At 39.2% G+C, this 22,746-nt stretch overlaps 1 protein-coding gene across 1 annotated transcript; it reads right to left on the reverse strand.

The window, feature by feature from the left end:
* Positions 1 to 1,883: 1,883 nt before the first annotated feature.
* On the reverse strand, positions 1,884 to 2,780 carry LOC126267775 (uncharacterized). Its single transcript, XM_049973080.1, has one exon. It carries the CDS (start codon positions 2,778 to 2,780, stop codon positions 1,884 to 1,886), a length of 897 nt encoding a protein of 298 aa, XP_049829037.1.
* Positions 2,781 to 22,746: the final 19,966 nt, after the last annotated feature.

The raw sequence follows: 22,746 nt of genomic DNA on the forward strand, positions 1-22,746 counted from the left end.
AGCGCAACGCTACTTTTTAAGAATTTTTGTAAAGAACTATACCCCTTGTAATTGTTTGTCAAGATCGTTCTCAGAATATAGTTAACTTCTACCAGATTAAATGCATTAAGAATTTTCTATCCCAAAATCATTCACGTAAATGCTTTACGGAATTTATTGTTATCTTAAAAGAAAAGTCTAAACTGAGCTTCAGCTTTTATCAAATCTAAATTAACTTCAACTTAAAGAATTCCAGTCACAAAGTATTATGAAACTCCACCAGCAGCTTATAATTATGTTAAAGAGAAGTAAGTATATTCATTCCACAGTTTGCTGTAGCAGTCAGATGGCGATCCAGTATAAATAATTAAAGGTAAGAATCAGTCTTAATAATTTCAGGTAACGACTGAGGGCCACGGCGACAACACATTTTATGTTTCGTCGTAATAATCAGCAGGTAGTCTTGACAGAGCAGCAGTTAAAAGATTTTAAGAGACGCAGCGTTCAGTCAGCAAGCAAACGTTCATCCAATATTAGACGGGAAGGTTTCACTTGTTACGAAAAACAATGGATGGTAACCCACTCCGTTACCTATACGGAAGTGTTAGAGTGAAACACAAGTGTCGTCTGTCAAAAGTTTGCCAACTGTATAATGGCATCCGTCCATCCTTGAGGGATGATGGTGTAACATGCTTGGTTCAGCGTCTGCAGCGTCTGCTGTGGCTAAAAAGTCCCACTCGAGAGTGGCAGTCCCTACTGCAGTTTGGACATGTGAAATTTGAGGGACTTAGAACAGAAGCCGCTCTGTCTCTTCGCTTTGTGCTCTTCCTGATTTGTCCCTGTGTGCGTTCGTCCTCTGAGAGCTTGACGCCGTTGCGCACAGTTACTCGCCACTTGACACGGTCATCTGCAATGCTTTCCCAGCAACATGGATTGATTCTGGTCTTTGTCAGGTCTCTCTTGCAGACATCCTTGAAACGAAGGTGTGGTCATCCCACTGGCGTCACACCCTCCTGAAGTTCTCCGTACAGTAGTTGTTTCAGTATCTGTTCAGGAACCATGCGCCTGACATGTCCCAACCATCTTAGACGTCGATGACTCAGGAGTGCAAAGATACTGGTTGTGCTTGAACGATGAAAGACTTTGGTGTTGGGTACTCTATTTCTCCAAGAGATCTGACGGATCTTCCGGAGACAGCGGAGGCGGAGGCTGTTGAGTCGAGATTCATGCGTAGAAAGAGTTGTCCATGTCTCACAGCTATAGAGAAGGGTGCTTATAACACAAGCGTCGAAGACTTTTAATTTAGTTTTTGTGGTAAGGAGTCCGTTGTTCCATACGCTGTTTTCCAATCTAGCCGTGGCAGATGATGCCTTTGCGATTCTGTTAGTAATTTCAGTGTCCATGGACAAGTTGCTACATATTGAGAATCCCAAGTAGGTAAAGTCATCAACTACCTGAGGAGGATTGCCATCAATGCTGATGGATGGAAGTTTGGTAGTGCTCTGCGCCATGATCTTAGTCTTTTGAAGGCTGATGAGTAGACCAAATTTTTCACAGACATGTGATAATTTGTTAATTATATACTGCAGCTCATCTTCTGTGTTAGCTACTAGAGCTGCATCGTCCGCATATAACAACTCACGGATAACAACTGTATTTACCTTGGTCTTGGCCTTGAGGTGAGCAATGTTGAAAAGATTTCCATCAGACCTCGTATGTAGATACACTCCCTCCCCACAGTCTTCAAAGCCAAATCTGAGCAGAAGGGAAAAGAAAATCCCAAATAATGTAGGAGCTAACACACACCCCTGTTTCACATCGCTATTAACAGGGAATGCTTCTGATGCCGTTGAAGCATGGAAAGAGACAATTATTTGTAGTAGTTTAGGTGAGCATCTAATCTTCTACAACAGTTTGAAAAGCCCATTTCTGCTCACTAGATCGAACGCTTTAACAAGGTCCATGAAAGCAATATAAAGTGGCCTCTGCTGCTCACGACATTTCTCTTGTAGCTGTCTTAAGGAGAAGATCATATCTACGGTTGATGGGCCCGGCCTGAAGCCACACTGAGATTCTGGGTAGATTCTGGAAGCTAAGGTTTGTAATCGCATTAGGATGACTCTTGCATAAGCTTTCCGAGCTACACGTATTAATGAAATGCCTCGGTAAGTGTTCCAGTCACTTCTGTTCCCGTTCTGTTTATATAGAGTAACTATCCTCGAATTCTGCATACTCATTGGCACATAACCTTCTTCCCAGCTGATTGTGATAAGTGAATGTAAATGTTTGAGAACAGACTTGTTATACTTAATAACCTCTGCAGCGATCCCATCTTCACCTGGGTTCTTTCCGTTAGCAAGAGAATCTGTTTCTCTACTGAGTTCTTCCATAGTAGGCATTGCATCAAGTTGTTCCAGAACTGGCATTTGTTGGATGGCGTCACATGCATCCTTGCTAACTTCATTCTCGGCTGCACACAACTCCAGGTAGCGTTCAACCCAGCGTTTCATTTGTTTGCCTTCATTAGCAATGACTTCACCCGTCTTGGGCTTCAGAGGAGCTGTTTTTCTGACAGTTGGTCCAACTGCTTTCTTAATACCATCGTACATTGCCGTATCATCCCCAGAATCGGCCGCTTTCTGTATACCTGCACATAAATTCACCCAGTAGTTATTTGCGCATCTCCTGGGTGTTTGCTGTGCCCTGTTCTTTGCTTTTCGTAGGTCATCTCGAGTTCTTTCATTTGGGTTTCTTTTGTAAGCAAGCAGGGCTTTCCGTTTAGCCTCAGTAACTGGTTCCATTTCTTCCAAATTTTGCTCGTAGCAGTCCTTAATTCTTTCTCCTTTTATTCCATAGGCCAATACTGCTAAGTTGTAGATTGCGCCAGAGAGTGTTGCCCATTTCTTATCAACATTCCTTTCTGCTTGCACATTTCCTGGGAAATCACTTTCAAAATTACTGGCAAAATTCTGCTTTCTTTGTGTGTCATGAACATGATCTGTGTTGATACGGGGATGATCTCTCGGTTTAGCGTGGTGATATTTATTAAGAGTGAGCCTCAATGTGCACGCCACCAGGGTGTGGTCTGTGTTGCAAGCAGCACCATGATGACTTCGTGTCAGGAGCACATTGTTGAGACCAGTACGCCTAGCTATGACTAAGTCAAGTTGATGCCAGTGATGAGAGCGCGGGTGTCTATAAAATGGCTCTGAGCACTATGGGACTCAACTACTGTGGTCATTAGTCCCCTAGAACTTAGAACTACTTAAACCTAACTAACCTAAGGACATCACACACATCCATGCCCGAGGCAGGATTCGAACCTGCGACCGTAGCAGTCGCACGGTTCCGGACTGCGCGCCTAGAACCGCGAGACCACCGCGGCCGGCTGCGGGTGTCTCCAGGACACCTTGTGCTGATCCTTAACCTGGAAATATGTGTTTGTAATACAGACTGTGTCGGTTGCAAAAGCTGTTATTTACATGAGTGTAACTTGATAAGGCATTCGCATTAGTGTTGCATCTGTAAGGATCAGTCAAATGAAAACATTCATCCTACAGTGAGACGCGACGGTCAGTACTTTCATGGAAAAATGTTTGCGGCTGCCGGACGAACCACGATTGTGCACTGGTGTGCAAGTCTTCGTCCGAAGCAAACCGGCAGCGAAGAATGTCTTCAAGGCTCCAAAAATATGGTAATAGCGTGCGGAGAGATCTGGATTGTATGAAGGTTGTGTAAGTGCTTCCCGGCGAGAGTTCTGCCGCGTATTCGAAACAATTTTGGCAACATTTACGCCCGCCAACAAGGTTGTTTCCAGTACGCTCGTTTCACTGAGATGCCCTTACACATCCGCTCCACTTTTGGAGCGCTGTGAGAAAGCATTCGTCGCCGTCGATTTACTACCCACGGAGAGTTGTACTTCAGGGCAGAATCTCCGTGAAGGCACTGACCACCTTGATTCACGGTATGATGAATATATTAAGAGTTATGGCGATTATTTTTAAAATGATAAACAGTTTATAACCCTAACGCTACTATTGTAAGTTACTGTGCCTTTACCTAAAATCCTGCCTATGTTGCCGCCTAACAACACTCCCTCTAAATTTAGATTAGTTTCCAAATAAAGTACACTGTGGGAGGATAGTCCTGTTAATAGGAAAAGCTAATCAATAGACTTACCTTTTTTATAGGATTTGATCGAGTTCGTGACTAATGGATAAGTAAATCAGATTATTCAATTCTTTTCCTAAGACCTTACCCAGCGATTAGAAAGAAACGCAGTAAGACTAGTATTATATTGAAGTTAGGACAACTCAGTTCTAAGTTCATTTAATGGTTTAAAATATGTTCTGACGATCGCCGGCCTATCCAGGCAATGAAACAGTGAAGTATTGGAAAAGCAGAGAGCCGGCCGCTTTGACCGAGCGGTTCTAAGCGCTTCAGTCCGGATTTAAGCGACTGCTACGGTCGCAGGTTCGCATCCTGCCTCGGGCATGGATGTGTGTGATGTCCTTAGGTTTGTTAGGTCATGAAACGTCCCCTTAGAAAAATTATACACGACTGTGCTTAAACTGACACACAATATTTATAGCGCAACGCAATCTGACTTTCAATAATACCTACAAAAGAATGGCCCTGACTAACATTAACCTATACCATTCACAAATCACTTACCTCATCCAAAATCTTCGTTACTCGAACTACTGCAATACAGAGAGCGCCACTACTGCCAGCTAAATAAAAGATTCAAACTACGTAAGGCACTAACTACTGATAGGCACAGTTAGCAAATGAAAGATTTTAATAGAGAACAAACAATGTATTTACCTTAATGGTCATAATATATATATATATATATCAGTTCATGACACCAATTCTTACAAATTTCAAAACTCCGCCATCTCTCTCACCACGTCCACCACTGCTGGCGGCTCACCTCCAAGTGCGCAACACTACGCGCTGTTAACATCCAGCCGCCCAACACTACAATGGCGAGAATTACAACAATGCCAACCAGTCACTGACTGCACACAGCACAGCCAGTGATTTTTCATCCAGAGCGCTATGTGGCGTTACCAATAAAAAAACCTAAACAGCCAACTTACATAGCCCCCATGCTCCCCACAAAAAAATTTACAAATTGTTTTGGGCAGTGGCCAATACAGATTTGAAAAATTTTTTCATAATTACAATAACAAAGAAATGAAATGCACACACTTTTCGATACAATGTTGGTCAAAAGCTAAAATATTCTCACAGTCCATAACGACAGTCCTGATCGTTCATCACAGTAAAAATAGCAGTGTTTTTTTATCAAAGTCTGAGCAGTAAAAGAAAATGCACTTGGAAGTAGTGGCTTTCCATGCAGTCTTGAATACGTAGTGTTGTCCTTCCAATGGAAAGACAGTGCTGAGTCTTGACATGCAGACAGGTAATGGGCCACAACAGAGCAAACCCACAGCAGAGTCAGCAGAAGTTCTGAAGAATATTGGTGGGTAGCTCATCACAGAGCAGACCCACTGTAGTCCTGGTAGAGATTATGGTATTGGCGGGCTACCAGAGGTGCAGACTCACTGCAGTCCTTGTAGAAATTGTGGTATTGGTGAGTCATCGAAGGTGTAGACCCATCGTAGTCCTTGTAGAGCTGGCCAGCAGTCATCTGTGGCGACTGTGCAGGTGCACAATCACCATCGAAGAGTCTTGCAGAGAATATAGCAAGTCCATAAACCCCACTTGTGCACTCACAAAGTTATTGGAATTGTCCTTAAAACCAGCAATGCTGTTAACCAGTCCCTTGCTGAATTATCAACACATGTGCAAACACTATCAGTCCCTACTTCTCACATACTGTCCATATACTATGACCAAATGTAATTTACAAATTACTTAATTTGATCAACTGGTGCCAATTACAATTTTATAACATAAGAATACAATAACAAAGGTACAAAATACATCATTAAAGGACATAACAATACAGATAACATTTGTAGTAATAGGGGCTTTACAAAAGAATAGAAATAAACATGCATATCAGTGTTATAAAAATTATGACATAAGTACATACATAAAGATCAGAATAACATTTGAAACATCAACTTCACACATGAGCATTAAAACAAAACAGAATAAATAATGTTTAAACATCTTTACAAAGTAAATAACATGTTATTAATGCAAATTATATTTGAGGATAGCAATACTCCTCATCATAGTGAATGTAGCTTAGTATTAGAAGAGAAAAAATTCTATGAAACAGTACACAGAGACAGGAAGAAAATAAGTACACAAGGGTACACAAACACGCAGTGGGTGAACACAAAAGGAAAGGATAGGGTTTGTTTTCAGTGCAACATTTGGTACTGCAGCCCAACCCAAAACTTCATTTCATAGATCGTCCCTGTTATTTCAACATTTGCTCCAGCCAAAAAAAAAATCCTATCCAAGCGTGCTTTCTGTATTCTATTCACATCCTCTTTCAAAAATAGTTTTTCTCCACTGTACACTACTTTTTTGGCTAAACCATTTTCTTATAGCTTCTCAATGCTTTTCTTCCAATTCATCATAGTTAGTTTCTTATATAGTCTACCACCTCTTAAGCTAACTTAAACCCACTGAGCTCAGATGCTAAAATAAGGGACGATGCAATGCAGCAGCACAAAACAATTAACACAAACACCAATGACAAAAAAATGCAAATTGGCAAAAAAAGCGGCAATATAGGACTTAGAAAAGCAAATGCAACATTACAACTAATATGAAGCAATGAACAGCAACAAGAAAAATAAATCAGTAGTAAAACTAGCTTAACAGAGTAATACAAAGTGAAATTTAGTAGCACTATGCCTGGCTAACAGCAGCAGCAAATGCTATAACTTATACCTAAACATGACAAAGCTCAAGCAGAAAAAATATTACACTAAGGACAACAATGCATGTAAAGGAAATGTCTATTCACATATTAATATATATATCATTAAAGTGGTGCACTACAAAACTAATTCTATGAAATAAATTACCAAGTACTTGAAAAGAAAATTACGTATGCAGTTCCTGTAAAGGGAAATGTCTTTTTGTGCTCCCTCATTTTTTGGGAAGTATATCACAAAACTATTATATACTGGATCTGTAGACAGAAAATATTTATATTAGTACATCTATAAAATTTTATTTTAACCAATGCTCCAGTGCAGCTAGAAACTAGATATTAATCAAAATACGCAAAGCAAGGCGTGAAACGTCATTCGCTAGCCATAAGGCATTTCATAATGCAATAAACAATCTTCCAACTAGCAAGACAATAGACATGAAACGTGTCTCATCATTTCATTTGAGTAAATATCATAAATTAAGAACTCTACAGTGTAATCATGTTTTCAAGTTTGAGGGTGTCGTATTTACGATGCTTTCTACAAAGGAATGTCAATATCGAGGATAATGGCCTCTTTTTTTTTCTCTCCACCTGTGCCTCTGACAGGCACACACTAATGGCTTTTTTCCAGGCGTCTGTCGTGCAGCTGGGTGCCCACGACGCATTACGTGAAGGTGGTCACTTAACTTTCTTACCGAAATATTTACGACAGCAGTTTCCGCTACAGTGACAGTCTCATATAAAAATATTTCACAGGTCAAGAATTTGCGTTACAAATGTGTAGAAAATAAAATCCTATAAATATAACAGTGTCCAAAAAATTTTCGTTGGCATTGTAATACATTCACGCATTTACATACATTTCATAACTCTTAAAGTACGATTCTTGGTTTCCAACAACCTTTTTCACAACCCAGAGTCCCTAACCACTACTCATTATTCCTTACCTTATTACACATATACATATACAATATTTCATCATAACAGATATGTAGCATAACTAAATAACTCATATAGCATCAGCTTAAACATACCTCAGCAGCATAATTCACATCGTCGTCGTAATAATAACATCATAACACCTCAGTCAACTCTCAAAAACGTCGTAGCTTCCTCCAATAATTACAAAACCTAAAAAAAATTCTCTGCTCATCTCAAAAGTGTCATCTGCCTCAAATGTAATTTAAAAATCATGATCCCATACCAAATAAATCATTCAAAGCTCTCATAGTATCACAATGGTTCCAAAAAAATATAAACATTTCAAAAAGTAAAGACGAAATACAATTTAATAAGTCTGAAGTTATGCAACTGTGTAATTACGTAAACATCTGTCACTGATGTAGTAAACTAAATATTTGTCTCCCTCAGTTAAATTATCACATAGCTGTGTAATTCTGTGTTAGAGAAATATGGTACCAATGTGTAAAGTTGTATAAGCAAATACCATATTAGCTAGGGCTCCTTGTGCTTGCCAAACACATGGTACACAAAGTAAGCGTGTACCCCCTAAGGATTAATGTAATTATATCCTCAAGTGTTACAGATTACAGCAATGGAATGAAACGTATCACGGAAAACCTTTGTATCATTGTACTTCAAATATCTTTAAAAGTACAAAATTAATCATCAAATATGTGTACTGTAGCGCTAAACTGTGCGTCTTGTTGTAAGATAATCTCTGTGGAAGTGTCGTAGTTATCGTCCTCCGAAAGCTAAGTTCTGCAGAAGTCAATGTACTTACCTTATGATAAACAAAAGTGAAATGCTTTGCGTATAGGTATCGTAGTTACTACGCTTATTGCCGTGATGAAGTAAGTACTGTACTGTAACGTATTGTTGTGCTACAGAAAAGGCTGTCTCATTGTAGCTATACCACAAAGTTACTACTAAAACATGTTTCCCTTTCCAGAAGAATTCAGAAAAACTGTGCAGATATAAAAGAGATACACCGCAAAAGCACAATGTAAATTGTGTCACACATTAGTAGCGTCGTGATATTATCGTGTAGCTATCAAAGAAACCAAATGCTAAGTCATCTTTAATCTCACAGAAAGTACTTCAAATAAAGAATGTCTTTTCAACTAAACCAAAACGTTGCATTAAAATCTCATTAACAGTATATGTTCTAAGTATGTAAGCCTTATAGTCGTTACGTAATCGTGCAACTAACAAGCAAGAATGTACAAATAACAACACTGTGTCGTCTGTTCACTATAACAATGCATTCGTAATTTCTGTTTAAAAATGTTCCCTAGGTTCTAGACTGGATAGTTAACTTCAAAACATTGTTGCATGTTAAGAGTGTGACAAAGCATACTATAAATGTGAAGTGAAATGTTTTCTGGCAAAGACAAAGTTAAAAAGCAGATTATGTTTCAATAAACGGTTTTACATGTGAAATGTGGTGTAAACCTTTACTCTTCCAAGTACGCAGAGTTTCAACTTCAACTCAATTATCATGTGGTATACGTCGGATTCTGTAAGGTCCATTGTAAACTAGAAAGAATTTGTGACTCAAGTGTTTCTTCTTATGTGACAATGAATGAGCTTTAATGAGAACTTTCTGACCAATATATAATTTCTTTGCATTTGCTTTACCAGGTAATTTTCTCCAAATCATTTATGTCTTTGTGTCGAAGTTTACGTGTATTCGGAAAAGGTACAAGCTCTCTGATTCTGTTCGGTGGTTCTTTATTCTTCAGTACAAGAACAGGTGGTAAAGCAGTGGAGTCATGAGGCATTTCACTCAGCACGTTTTGAAATAAGTGTAAATATCTGCCCCAAGGCTGATGCTTTTTGTGACAATAAAGTCTGCAAAGCTTATTGATTTCTTTCATAATCCGTTCAGACGGGTTACAATGTGGTGAGTACAATGAAATAAAAACAGATTTGATTTTATGGTTACGAAGCATGCGTGACCAAACAGCAGATCTGAATTGCGGTCCGTTATCTGAAATGACTTTACTAACGTGTCCAACTTCACATAAGAAATTTTTAACAAAGGCGATGGATACAGACCGTCCAGTGGCTTTACGTAACGGAGTGAAAGAAACAAATTTTGAAGTATGTTCAAGAGCGACTAGAACGTACGAAAATCTATTAGATGTTCTGACAAGCGATCCCAAGAGATCAACAGCAGCAAATTCTTTTAATTTAGGAGGAATGACAGGTAACAATGGAGCACGATGCGAGACAGTAGATGGTTTCGCCTTTTCACAAAGTTTTCAAATAGACAAGACTCTTCGAATTCTCTTTTCCATATTGTTAAAATAACAAGTCGTTCGAAGAATATGTTAACATTTTTGTGGACCAAAATGTGCATAGCTGAAATGACTGTACCAAATGAGCTTATTAACAAAATCGTCTGGAATGCAAAGTACCCATAGCTTGTCATCAACAGTGCATCGTTTGAACAGTATGTTGTTTCTAACCAGATGATAATGCCGAATCTGTGTGTGTGTCTTTTCATGCCATTTACTTTTGATGTCTTTCCAAATCGGATCTTTATCTTGTTCATGAGCAATGTCCTTTAAAGATGTGATGATGAAGTTTTCAAAGGCGACTTTCTGAATGTAAAAAATACTGAAATTCTTCTCGAGGTGGCTTTCTGTGTTACTTTTCTCAAGCCCAGCCAGTGCACGGGACAGTGCGTCCGCAACAATGTTCTCCTTGCCGGGAATGTAGATTATTGTGAAGTGGAATTCTTGCAGAAACAATGCCCAACGTTTTAACCTGTCATGATTTAATTTTGAAGACATAAGAAATTGTAATGCACGATGATCACTGTATACTTTTACGTGCTTACCAGAAGGAAAGGAACGGAATTTATTAAATGCCCAAACGATAGCTAAAGCTTCTAATTCAGTAACGGAATATTTTTTTTTCAGATTTTGTTAGCACTCGGGTAGCAAAAGCAATGGTTTTATGAACAGTAATGTCATTTTCTGTGGCTTCTTGAAATAAATGGGCACCAAGACCGACTTTAGAAGAATCCGTCCTAAGGCAAAAATCTTGTGAGAGATCTGGATGAGCTAGTATTGGAACGTTAAGTAGCGATTCTTTCAATGAATTGAATTCCAACTGTGCTTGTTCGTCCCAGTTCCAAATAGTATTTTTTCCAGTGAGAGAACAAAGTTTTGGTGTAACTAGAATTTGCATATTCAGAAAACGACGGTAAAAATTTACGAGACCTAGAAAACTGTGGACTTGTTTTTTTGTGGATAGAACTGGAATGGCTCTGATTGCTTCTAACTTTTCAGGATCCAGCTGAATGCCTTCAGAAGAAATAATATGTCCCAAAAATCTCACCTTTGACCTACCGAATTCAGACTTTTCCAAGTTAACTGTAATTCCAGATTCTGCAAAGACACGTAACAAACTGCTGAGAATGCGATTATGTTGTTCCCATGGGGTTTGTGCTATTAGAATATCATCCAAATATAAGGTGATGTGAAATTTTAAGAAATCAGGTAATATGGAATTTAGCCCACGAATGAATGCTGCCGAAGAAATGTTCAAACCAAAAGGAAGTTTCCGAAATTGATAACAAACGCCGAAAAAAGTAAAGCTGTGTATTTTCTACATTCTGGATGAGGATCAATCTGATAAAAGCTGGATCTGAGATTAATGGAAGACAACACTTTTACACCATTAAAATTTTGAAGACGTTCTTCCAACGTTTGCGGCCTGTCTGTTTCAGGAATAATGATAGTATTGATTTGTCTCGAATCTAAGACAAGCCTGATCGATCCATTTTTCTTCTCAACAACATGTAATGGATTGTTGTATGAGCTTACTGCAAGCTCAATAATGCCCTCGTCAAGCATAGATTATATTTCTGTTCTAACACGGTCCCTATAATGTGCTGGAATTACGTATGGTCTAACACAAAATTTAGTATGCTCACGAACACAAAATTGGTATTGAAATCCCTTGATTGTTCCTGTTTTGTGAGTAAAAACTGTGGAGTGTGTTTGTAAAATCTCAAACGGTCCTGCCTATCAGTGTCATTACAATTCTCAATTGTTTGAATTTTATTCTGAATTAATTCATTAGTTTCAAATATGCTGTCGATATCATCCCTGTCAGTACTTGCAGAATGATTGTTAGTGTCTAGTTCCGTAGAAAATTCCGAACTGTTGTCTAACAGAAGGTAAAGCCGATTAATTTCCTCGTCATGGTTTGAGAGCCAATCTTCAAATTTGAAAGCTATTGCCTTACCTTCCTGCTCTAAACTTATTTCAGCATCATGAAAGTATAAGATTGCTTTGTATTCATTGAAAAAGTCTACTCCCAATATAATTTCCGTCGACAACAATGGAACAATAAGAAAGTTCATATAGAAGCTGTGGCTTTGACAAGAGAATTCTAAGTTGGTTTGTTGGCGTTCATCTACACTTTTCCCAAAGATTGCACCTTGTAATTTAATCTTACGTAACGGAAGTGTGGGGCAATCGTTCGATTTATTGCATTTGCTAAAGGCTGTTTCACTAATTACTGAAATGGGACTGCCAGAGTCAAGTACTGCCGTAAATTTTACGTCATTTACTGTAATGTGAATCACAGGATATGCAATGTTGTTATGTTTTACGTCGTGTTCCTGGAGTAAGATGTCCCTAATGTCTTCCATTTTTACGTAATTACTAGCTACGGCAGCTGAGTCGTCAGTTTGAGAAGTACGTTTTGTGGCTGCCAGCGGTATGAGTCCTTGTCTATTGTGTCTTTGTTGGCGCGCGTCGTTATTGGGATTTGGGGACCTAACTTCTACAAATTCACCTTGTCGAGAGGGCCCTGCTCTGTTTGAATCCCGCCAGCTCTGCTGCAATTCAGGTCTGTCGTTACGATCATATCGTCTGTCGTCATGTCGGTAGATTCCATAGTTTCTTTCTTGTCGGTCATTTGGTGGAGAATTTCTCTCTGAATTGTAACTGCGCGCTGGACCGTTGCGTCTAAAGTTATTCTGTCTCCGTTGATAATAATTATTTTGGTTCCCATATTGTCTGTTTCTCTGATTGTCTCTGTGATAGTCACTACCGCAGCGAGGTGATCTTTCCCTGTAATTATTACTACTCTGCCAATGGTTGACATATGGTTGGTGTCTGTTTTGGTCACTATTTACGTTGTACGAATAGCCTTGTCGTGTATTATTTCTGTCATCGCGGAATTGTGACAGGTGTGACCTGTAATTGGTGTGCTCCTGTTTTCGAGTTCCGCGATTGTCAGTGTCAATTTCCAGTTCCTGTAACAGTCCCTAAAAAGCTTCAATGTCGTCTTTGCAATGTCCTGTCAAAATAATATGCTGTAAATGTTCAGGCAATTTGATTAAGCAAATGCGAATGAGTTCTGAGGGGCTGTATGGGTTTGACGGGTAATTCTTGTGCAACATGTCTTCAAAATATTTCACAAGACTGGAGAATTCAGATTGTTCGAAATGTTTCATCATTATGATGCTATGTTTTACTCGACCTTGTGTAGCTTGAGACCAATATGCTGAGAGGAAGGCATGGTAAAATTCTCCTTCACTGTGGCAATCGTGGATGATCGATCGCATTCTTACTGCTGGTTCATTCTCTAAGTAGCAATACATTAATTCTAACCTGTGCTCCAATGACCAGTTGGGAGGAAAACAATGAGAGAATTGATGAAGCCACGCTTGGGGATGAATGTCGTTGCCAGAATTCTTAAATGTTTTGAATTTACGTGCAGTAATGAACAGCTTATAGTCAAAATCATGATGTCGGCGAGTAGCATGTCTGTCATTGTTACGTCGTTCGGCGGTTCCATCTCAACATTCGGTGTACCTTGCCAATTTCTTTCATAATTTCCGAAGTGTCCTGTGTTATTATTTTGTGGTTGTTCTGTATTTCTATGTCCCTCTTCCCATACTGGAGCGCGAGTGTCCTCTGAAGTATGTAATTCTTGTATTACTTGAGCCAACTGATCTTTTAATTACGGCATTTCTCTTTTGTACTGTGTGTTGATTTGATTTTGATTCTGTTTCAATTTTCTAATTTGTTCATACTCTTCAGTGTCAGTGAAGGCTACAGGTTTTGTGTCATTCAGATCATTATCTACCTTTGTAGATGCGTTAGTGAACTGATCTGAAAGTTCGGCTACTTTATCCGATAGTGAAATTATTTCCTCCGTGTGTTTTTCTGAACCAAATTTCAGAGCGTCCATTTGTGCTGAAATCGTATCTACTGTGTCCTTTAAGTTTTCCTGAGTTTTTGCAAGTTGTGTAACCGAATCGGTAGATGCAACTGAGTCAGTTTTAGCTTGCAAGGTCTCATAATTTTCATGAACAACAGTTTGCAGTTCTTTTATGGGTGCTTCGTGATTCTGTGATGCATTTTCATGCCGCGAAAAAATAGGTTGAAAATGCCCACAAATTTGTTTTTTTACGTCATTACAGACTTTTTGACATTTCGATTCAATGTTATGTAACTCATTAGTTAAATCTTCACGTGTTTGTTCAGGCGTGGTGTCTAACTTTCGAAGCTTTTGTTCCATTGTGTCTAACTTTTGAAGATTTTGTTCCATTGTGTCTAACTTTTGAAGCTTTTCTGTGTTTTTCTCTGATTTTGTTCCATTGTGTCTAACTTTTGAAGATTTTGTCCCATTTGTTTCTGATTCTGTTCCATTTGTTGCATTAATTGCAATAATAATGTATTAGTGTCTGGAATCTGTTTCTCTATGCTTTTTGTCAGTGCATTTTTATCGGCAACATTCACATTTTGACAGGCAGAAAATGTGTCTTGACTCATTTGAGAAAACGGCGAGGACCCAAAACCTAAGTCTACAGTATTTGCAATATTGTGTTCTGTCATTTCGGATTCCTGAGGCGAGCTGTTGCCGACCGATCGATCGATAATGCTTCCCTGTTCACTACCTGTTTCACTGTCTACACCATTATTTGACGCCTGCTCCATTTCCCTGTACATAGTTACCAAATTACTACTTTGAATGTCTGTTAATTCATTACACAGTGGTGCTGGTAAGCTACGCTCGTCGTCACTATTATTTCTCAGTTTACTTTGGAGCCTAGTGTTACGTTTTTCACACGGCATTATTGTCACAATATTTCACACGATAACACATAAAACAACAATTTGAAGAGCAAAAATAAGAGAACACATTAACAAAGCACTGGAAATAATATCTAGTTAATTGCAAGCGCAGCTGCGAAATACTTCGTGCAAAACTACATGCATGCCACAACTGTTTTACTGTACAACAATGAAAGACTGCAACTACAAAGGAAATTCTCTCTATGACTACGTGCTAGCAATAAACAAAAGCTACACTAATTACACAAACTACAAGAAAAAAATCAGAAGATTCCAGTGAGGTATCCTGGCAGGGTCGACATATGAAACGTCCCCTTAGAAAAATTATACAAGACTGTGCTTAAACTGACATACAATATTTTTAGCGCAACGCAGTCTGACTTTCAATAATCCCTACAAAAGAATGGCCATGACTATCATTAACCTATACCTTTCACAAATCAGTTACCTCACCCAAAATCTTCGTTACTCGAACTACTGCAATACAGCAGGCGCCACTACTGCCAGCTATATAAAAGATTCAAACTATGTAAGGCACTAACTACTGATAGGCACAGTTAGGAAATGAAAGATTTTAATAGAGAACAAACAATGTATTCACCTTAATAGTCATACTATATATATCAGTTCATGACACCAATTCTTACAAATTTCAAAACTCCTCCATCTCTCTCCTCACATCCACCACTCCTGGCGGCTCACCTCCAAGTGCGCAACGCTACGCGGTGTTAACATCCAGCCGCCCAACACTACAATGGCGACTATTACAACAATGCCAACCAGCCACTGACTGCACACAGCACAGTCAGTGATTTTTCATACAGAGCGCTATGTGGCGTTACCAATAAAAAAACCTAAACAGCCAACTTACAAGGTTTAAGAAGCTCTAAGTTCTAGAGGACCGATGACCTCAGATATTAGGTCCCATAGTGCTCAGAGCCATTTGAACCATTTTTGAAAAGCACATGTATGAATTTTGCCTATTTCCTTGCTACTGTTTAAACTGTTTCTTCAAACAAATATTACTTCACGTAAACAAAGCTTGACTACACCCTTACACATTACATTTTAAAAAGAGAAAAAGGCCAGTTGATAACTTTAAGGAAGTTAAAAAAATTGGCCAGTGGGGGACCTTTAGAAAATCACTTTCCATAATCAACTAACTTGAATAATAAAATACTTAGATACTAAAGCACACACATTTTATACTGAACGTCTCACTTCAAAAAAACCTCTTTCTTACTGTAATTTACTTTCAAAAGCTATTAGTCTTTGAACTAACTCTGTATCTCTGTATATTCATTTAACAGATTCTCGTAACTTTGCTGCACTCTGACTGAACATTACGTAAGCAAACTTTTACTATAACACTTTGCAGTAGTTAAAACTTTCTCATTACTTACACAAAAACAATTTAAATGTTGCCACTTTATATCAACTTGGCACTTCATAAGTCTGTCAAACAGGATACTCGAATAAATTAAACATCAGGAAGGAATCCTATAAAGGTGTATGATTAGGATGAAATAACAGGGTGAACCAATTTCTTTAAAGTTCCAGAATGGTTATTCATTAAACAAAAAACAGTTTAAATTAATGGTTCACGCCGTACAAAAGTATAATACCAAAAAAATCTTATGTGGTGGCTGTAGGCTTGGGTGTGGCGAAAAATTATGGCAGCCTCCTACCCACAGTGCGGCCTGCAAGTGTTTTGCTGTATGGGCTCAATTTCTCTTCTTGGCGTCGTTCAATTCTACACACAGTAGTCCAATAACTCGCAGCTATGCCGTAAGCCGTTTGCAGTCCTCATCCGAGACATTTTTGTGCAAATCTGCAGGCAAAGCTTCGCCTGCTCCACAAAGGCGTTATCTCAATCACAGCTGCCTACAGACTGTGTGACTTACTTCTCGCGCTTGCTCTATATAGGGTGCCAATTCATCCTTGCCACCTTTTCCACTCCCCAGGACCACTTTCCTTTCAAACAATGGCACACTGGCTTTTAAATAACACTTATTTCTTACATTGTTCGTAAGCGTGACCATTTCTTACACTCGTCAAATTTACAGCGGCATGAACAGTTTATATATACAAATATTTTATTTAACGTAATAAACAATTTACACAGTATTTCATATACGTCACTCACATAGAATACAAAGAACTTCAACCTCCAGTATAGCAGTCTTTACTTTATATACACGGAAAATATGTTACTAAAATTTTAAATCAAAAAATCACAAAAATTTAGATGAATCATAAATAGTGTTATAAGTCCACTTAGTTTTTCTTAACTGTCTAGTTTTCGTCTGACTATCCCTTATAGGCCTCCACAGCTGTCGCTTATGTAGCTATCAGATTTGATGCATGTATGCAGATGAGAGAAGTGTTATTGTGAAAGACATGGAAAATAATGTTCAAAAATGGATCTGAGCACTATGGGACTTAATTCTGAGGTCATCAGTCCCCTGGAACTTAGAACTACTTAAACCTAACTAACCTAAGGACATCACACACATCCATGCCCGGAGCAGGATTCGAACCTGTGACCGTAGCGGTCTCGCGGTTCCAGACTGAAGCGCCTAGAACCGCTCGGCCACACCGGCCAGCGAAAATAATGTAAATTATGGAGCTAACAGGGGAGTCAATGACATTAGTTCGTGGTTCGTAGCATTTAACTACAGCAGAAAGCAATGCATACAGTTTCTTGACATGTAACCCTTGTAAAACTGAAATTCTACTGTCCCAAGGTGGTCAAACAATAGTTGAAGTCGACCATTTTCAATTCTTGGAATTGATGGTTGATGAAAGGTTTCCTTGGAAGTATAGTGCCCAATATATTTTGCAGAAACTGGATGCTGCTATCTTCATTATTAGGATGATATCCACTGTCTCTCAAACTTTGCTATTTTTCACTCTGTTATCCCGTACAGTGTTATGTTTTGGGCCAACACTGTGCACTCACGAAGAATATTCTTAGACCCGAAAAGGCCGGCCAGATCGGTACGCAGCGTCAATTAGCGAGGTTTGCGTAAGCCGTTGTTCAGGTATCTCGGGATTCTAACTCTGTCAACTCTGTCGATAGATTCCGTCACTGGATTTGTTGTTGACTGTATTGACTCATTCAGAAGAAGCTGCAATATCCATTGAGTGAACACTGAACGGCAAAAGGATTTTCTCTTGGATAACACATCCTTAAGCATTGTACAGAAAGGAATGCACTATGCAGCAGGTATAATTTTCAATAAGCTTCCAACAGAACTGAAACAATCGAGTGATAAACCATACGTATTCAGATCCAAGTTAGAAGGCGACACTCTCCAATGCCGTACAGCAGTTCCTAGCTATAGGTGAGACATTTCTCTGTAACGTGTTAGTTATTCGTGTACTCTCCCGAAACTTTTTATTCGCTTTATTAATTTTTTATGTATTTTGTTTGTGAAGCTATCCAGTCAGTAACTTGTAAACTATGCACTCACAAATGTCATGACTAAGTGGCTATCACTGAGCCCCATAAATAAGTAAATAAATCTCGAACCTATACTGTTACATCACCTAAGCCGAGTATTTTAAGATGAGAAGCTAAACATCCAGAATGAATACTTACCTTTGTATTGACTTAAACAACTACAAAGATTATTAAAATTTTGTCACACTCTCTTAAAAATCTCTTTTGAATTAGGCCGTTGGGATCCTGCCAATACGGAGCTCTTCAGTTTCTACGGGTGTTTCATACACCAAAGTCTTAGTGCAGTCGTACGGAAAATAAATCATTGCGTACACATGCAAGTACACTCTGAATAATTTTGATCCAGAATATTTCGGGTGCAGCGCTGAATTCGAAAGCTCTAATCTGAGAGAACCTATGGCGTCTTTTCTACAAGTGGTACTTTCTTCTAGTCCAAAAGACTGCCTGTCCTTAATCTGCCAGAAATGCGAGCAACGACAGGCAGCAAAGGCATTACGATGTCGTAAAATAATCATAACGTCTTTCAGGCGTCGCCTAATGAGTAGCAGTAACAATTATTTGTAATTCACTGTTATCATCTACAAAAAAAGAAGTCATACAGTTCCGAAATCTATCTGCCCATATCAGTGTAATGCACAGAGCGCTAGCTTGCGAGACTGGAAGATTAGCGACACACAGATCGAGGCCGATTAACGACCACGTCTGGTGCATCAGTCAGCGTGAGATTGGTTTTTAGGCCGTTTCCCACACTCGCTGAGGCAAATGCTGGGCTGATCCTCATTTTCTGCCTCAGCACATACGATACTCAAACAGATAAGTACGATCAGACACGGAATAAAGTTTACACAGTTCACAGACAGGTGGCGCACACGGACTTCCCTCCCTCAGCTGTGGCGACAGAAAGGGCATCAAGCCGCAGAGTTAAAGGAAATACATGTGCAAGGAACCTGAGCGCAGCGGAGGCCGTCCAAGACGGCGTAAAAGTTAACGAAAAGGAAGAAATAAGAAGAATAAAATGCGAAAATCTGGCCTGTATGTCAAACTGCTTCACAACTTTACGAGCAACGAACAGGTCCCAAAGAGCGGCGACATTCATTACCTCACAGATAGAAGAACCTGTGGTGACCAGAGATGAACCACCAAATAAAGAGCATTGTGATAGTATATGCGCTGAATAAATCTCATTCGCTGCTGTGTATGCGAATCTTTCCACTGACTGCTACTTGTCCTGCCAGGCTGCAGAATACCATTTATCTCCCTGTTGTTGTTGTTGTTGTGGTCTTCAGTCCTGAGACTGGTTTGATGCAGCTCTCCATGCTACTCTATCCTGTGCAAGCTTCTTCATCTCCCAGTACCTACTGCAACCTACATCTTTCTGAATCTGCTTGGTGTATTCATCTCTTGGTCTCCCTCTACGATTTCTACCCTCCACAGTCCTCCAATACTAAATTGGTGATCCCTTGATGCCTCAACACATGTCCTACCAACCGATCCCTTCTTCTTGTCAAGTTGTGCCACAAACTTCTCTTCTCCCCAATTATATTCAACACCTCCTCATTAGTTAAGTGATCTACCCATCTGATCTTCAGCATTCTTCTGTAGCACCACATTTCGAAAGCTTCTATTCTCTTCTTGTCTAAACTATTCCATACATGGCTACACTCCATACAAATATTTTCAGAAACGAATTCCTAACACTTAAATCAATACTCAATGTTAACAAATTTCTGTTCTTCAGAAACGCTTTCCTTCCCATTGACAGTCTACATTTTATATCCTCTGTACTTGGACCACCATCAGTTTTTTGCTCCCCAAATAACAGAACTCCTTTACTCATTCCTCATTTCCTAATCTAATTCCCTCAGCATCACCCGACTTAATTCGACTACATTCAATTATCCTCGTTTTGCATTTGTTGATGTTCATCTTATATTCTCCCTTCAAAACACCATCCATTCCGTCCAACTGCTCTTCCAAGTCCTTTGCTGTCTCTGACAGAATTACAGTGTCATCGGTGAACCTCAAAGTTTTTATTTCTTCTCCATGGATTTTAATACCTGCTCCGAATATTTCTTTTGTTTCCTTCACTGCTTGCTCAATATACAGATTGAATAACATCGGGGAGAGACTACAACCCTGCCTCACTCCCTTCCCAACCACTGCTTCCCTTTCATGCCCTTCAACTCCTATAACTGACATTTGTTTTCTATACAAATTGTAAATAGCCTTTCGCTCCCTATATTTTAACCCTGCCACCTTCAGAGTTTGAAAGAGAGTATTCCAGTCAACATTGTCAAAAGATTTCTCTAAGTCTACAAATGCTAGAAACGTATGTTTGCCTTTCCTTAATCTAGCTTCTAAGATAAGCCGTTGGGTCAGTATTGCCTCACGTGTTCCAATATTTCTACGAAATCCAAACTGATCTTCCGCAAGGTCGGCTTCTACTAATTTTTCCATTCGTCTGTAAAGAATTCGCGTTAGCATTTTGCGGCCGTGACATATTAAACTGATAGTTCGGTAATTTTCACATATATGAGACACGCGAAATACCCTCAGACTTCAAGAAGAATATAATAATCCCAATCCCAAAGAAAGCAGGTGTTGACAGACGTCTTGCTCACCAGATGGTAGAGTTTTGTCAGGACTGGCTCTCCCAAGGCCGTCAGTAGTTCTAATGAAATGTTGTCTACTCCCAGGGCCTTGTTTCGACTTAGGTCTTTCAGTGCTCTGTCGAACTCTTCACGCAGTATCATCTCTCCCATTTCATCTTCATCTACATCCTGTTCCATTTCCATAATATTGTCCTCAAGTACATCGCCCTTGTATAGACCCTCTATATACTCCTTCCACCTTTCTGCTTTCTCTTCTTTGCTTAGAACTGAGTTTCCATCTGAGCTCTTGATATTCATACAAGTGGTTCTATTTTCTCCAAAGGTCTTTTTAATTTTTCTATAGGCAGTATGTATCTTACCCCTAGTGATATATGCCTCTACATCCTTACATTTATCCTCTAGCCATCCCTGCTTAGCCATTTTGCACTTCCTGTCGATCTCATTTTTGAGACGTTTGTATTCCTTTTTGCCTGCTTCATTTACTGCACTTTTATATTTTCTCCTTTCATCAATTAAATTCAATATTTCTTCTGTTACCCAAGGATTTCTACAAGCCCTCGTCTTTTTACCTACTTGAACCTCTGCTGCCTTCACTGCTTCATCCCTCAAAGCTACCCATTCTTCTTCTACTGTATTTCTTTCCCCCATTCCTGCCATTTCTTCCCTTACGCTCTCCCTGAAACTCTGTACAACCTCTAGTTCTTTCAGTTTATCCAGGTCCCATCTCCTTAAATTCCCACCTTTTTGCAGTTTCTTCAGTTTACTCCCTATTCATTATATAGGTAGAAGAGTGACTTGGAATGGCTGTTGCGTCCATGTATTTGCTGTATTGGAGTGAACTCATATTCAGAGCATTTGAGGAATTTGATGGCTCAAATCTTGTTGTCCACATTTTTTTCACCATCACGAATCAATTCTGACCAAGATTCTGCTTTCTATTTAAAGCAGCAGCGTGCTATGGAAATTTGGTCCATCCACGTAATACGATTATTCTCTTATATTTCTTCTTAGGGTTATCGAGGAATCGCTCCTGGAAGGCTTGTGGATGGGCGGGGGGGGGGGGGGGAGGGGGAGGAGATGGTGGGGGGCTGGTGATGGGGGGGGGGCCTTGTTCGAATAAGTTTCATCTCTAACTTGCAGAACATTCCTGACTTCATTGTTTGCTTGCAGGGGGTTCGTAACTGTACTTTTGATGACAGTTCTATATTTACCATTATTTGCTTGGGACGCGTTGAGCTATATTTACCATTATTTGCATGGAATGCGTTGAGTCCTTTGAGGTTTATACCCCTTTGAAAGTTCCTTTTAGAAATTATTTTCTGATAATTATTAACTTGTCAAGTTCTTCGTAACTTTGCTGTTATTTATCTTTACGTGACTTCGTGCATTTCAAGCTGCGAGAGAAACCAAATATATCTTCCTGTGAGAATAAAGCGTGAATTTGGCCCTATTTTATAATCTTCCTATAAATTTGCGAATTGATTAAATCTTGAGCTTTACTATTAATCTCTTTAATTAAAAATGTGGTCCCTGTGCATTAACAGTCTGTTGTTCATGAAATGGTCCCTGTGCGTTAATAATTTTAACAACAAATTGATCTTGAAATGAAAATACCTTACCTCGTAATGTAGGTGCTTGGAAACGCGGTGCTTGCTGCTTTCTATGCTACAGCTGCAAATTTCTAACTACAGTTGTTGAGAGCTTAGTGCAATGTTCCATATAAAAAGTAAACTCTTTTGTAAACATCAC

This window comes from Schistocerca gregaria, chromosome 4, assembly GCF_023897955.1.
Source record: "Schistocerca gregaria isolate iqSchGreg1 chromosome 4, iqSchGreg1.2, whole genome shotgun sequence".
In the NCBI taxonomy this organism is placed as follows: Eukaryota; Metazoa; Arthropoda; class Insecta; order Orthoptera; family Acrididae; genus Schistocerca; species Schistocerca gregaria.

What these genes read in the sequence shown, in the direction of transcription:
- LOC126267775 (XM_049973080.1), bottom strand. Translation starts at nt 2,780, where the DNA reads ATGGAACCAGTTACTGAGGCTAAACGGAAAGCCCTGCTTGCTTACAAA.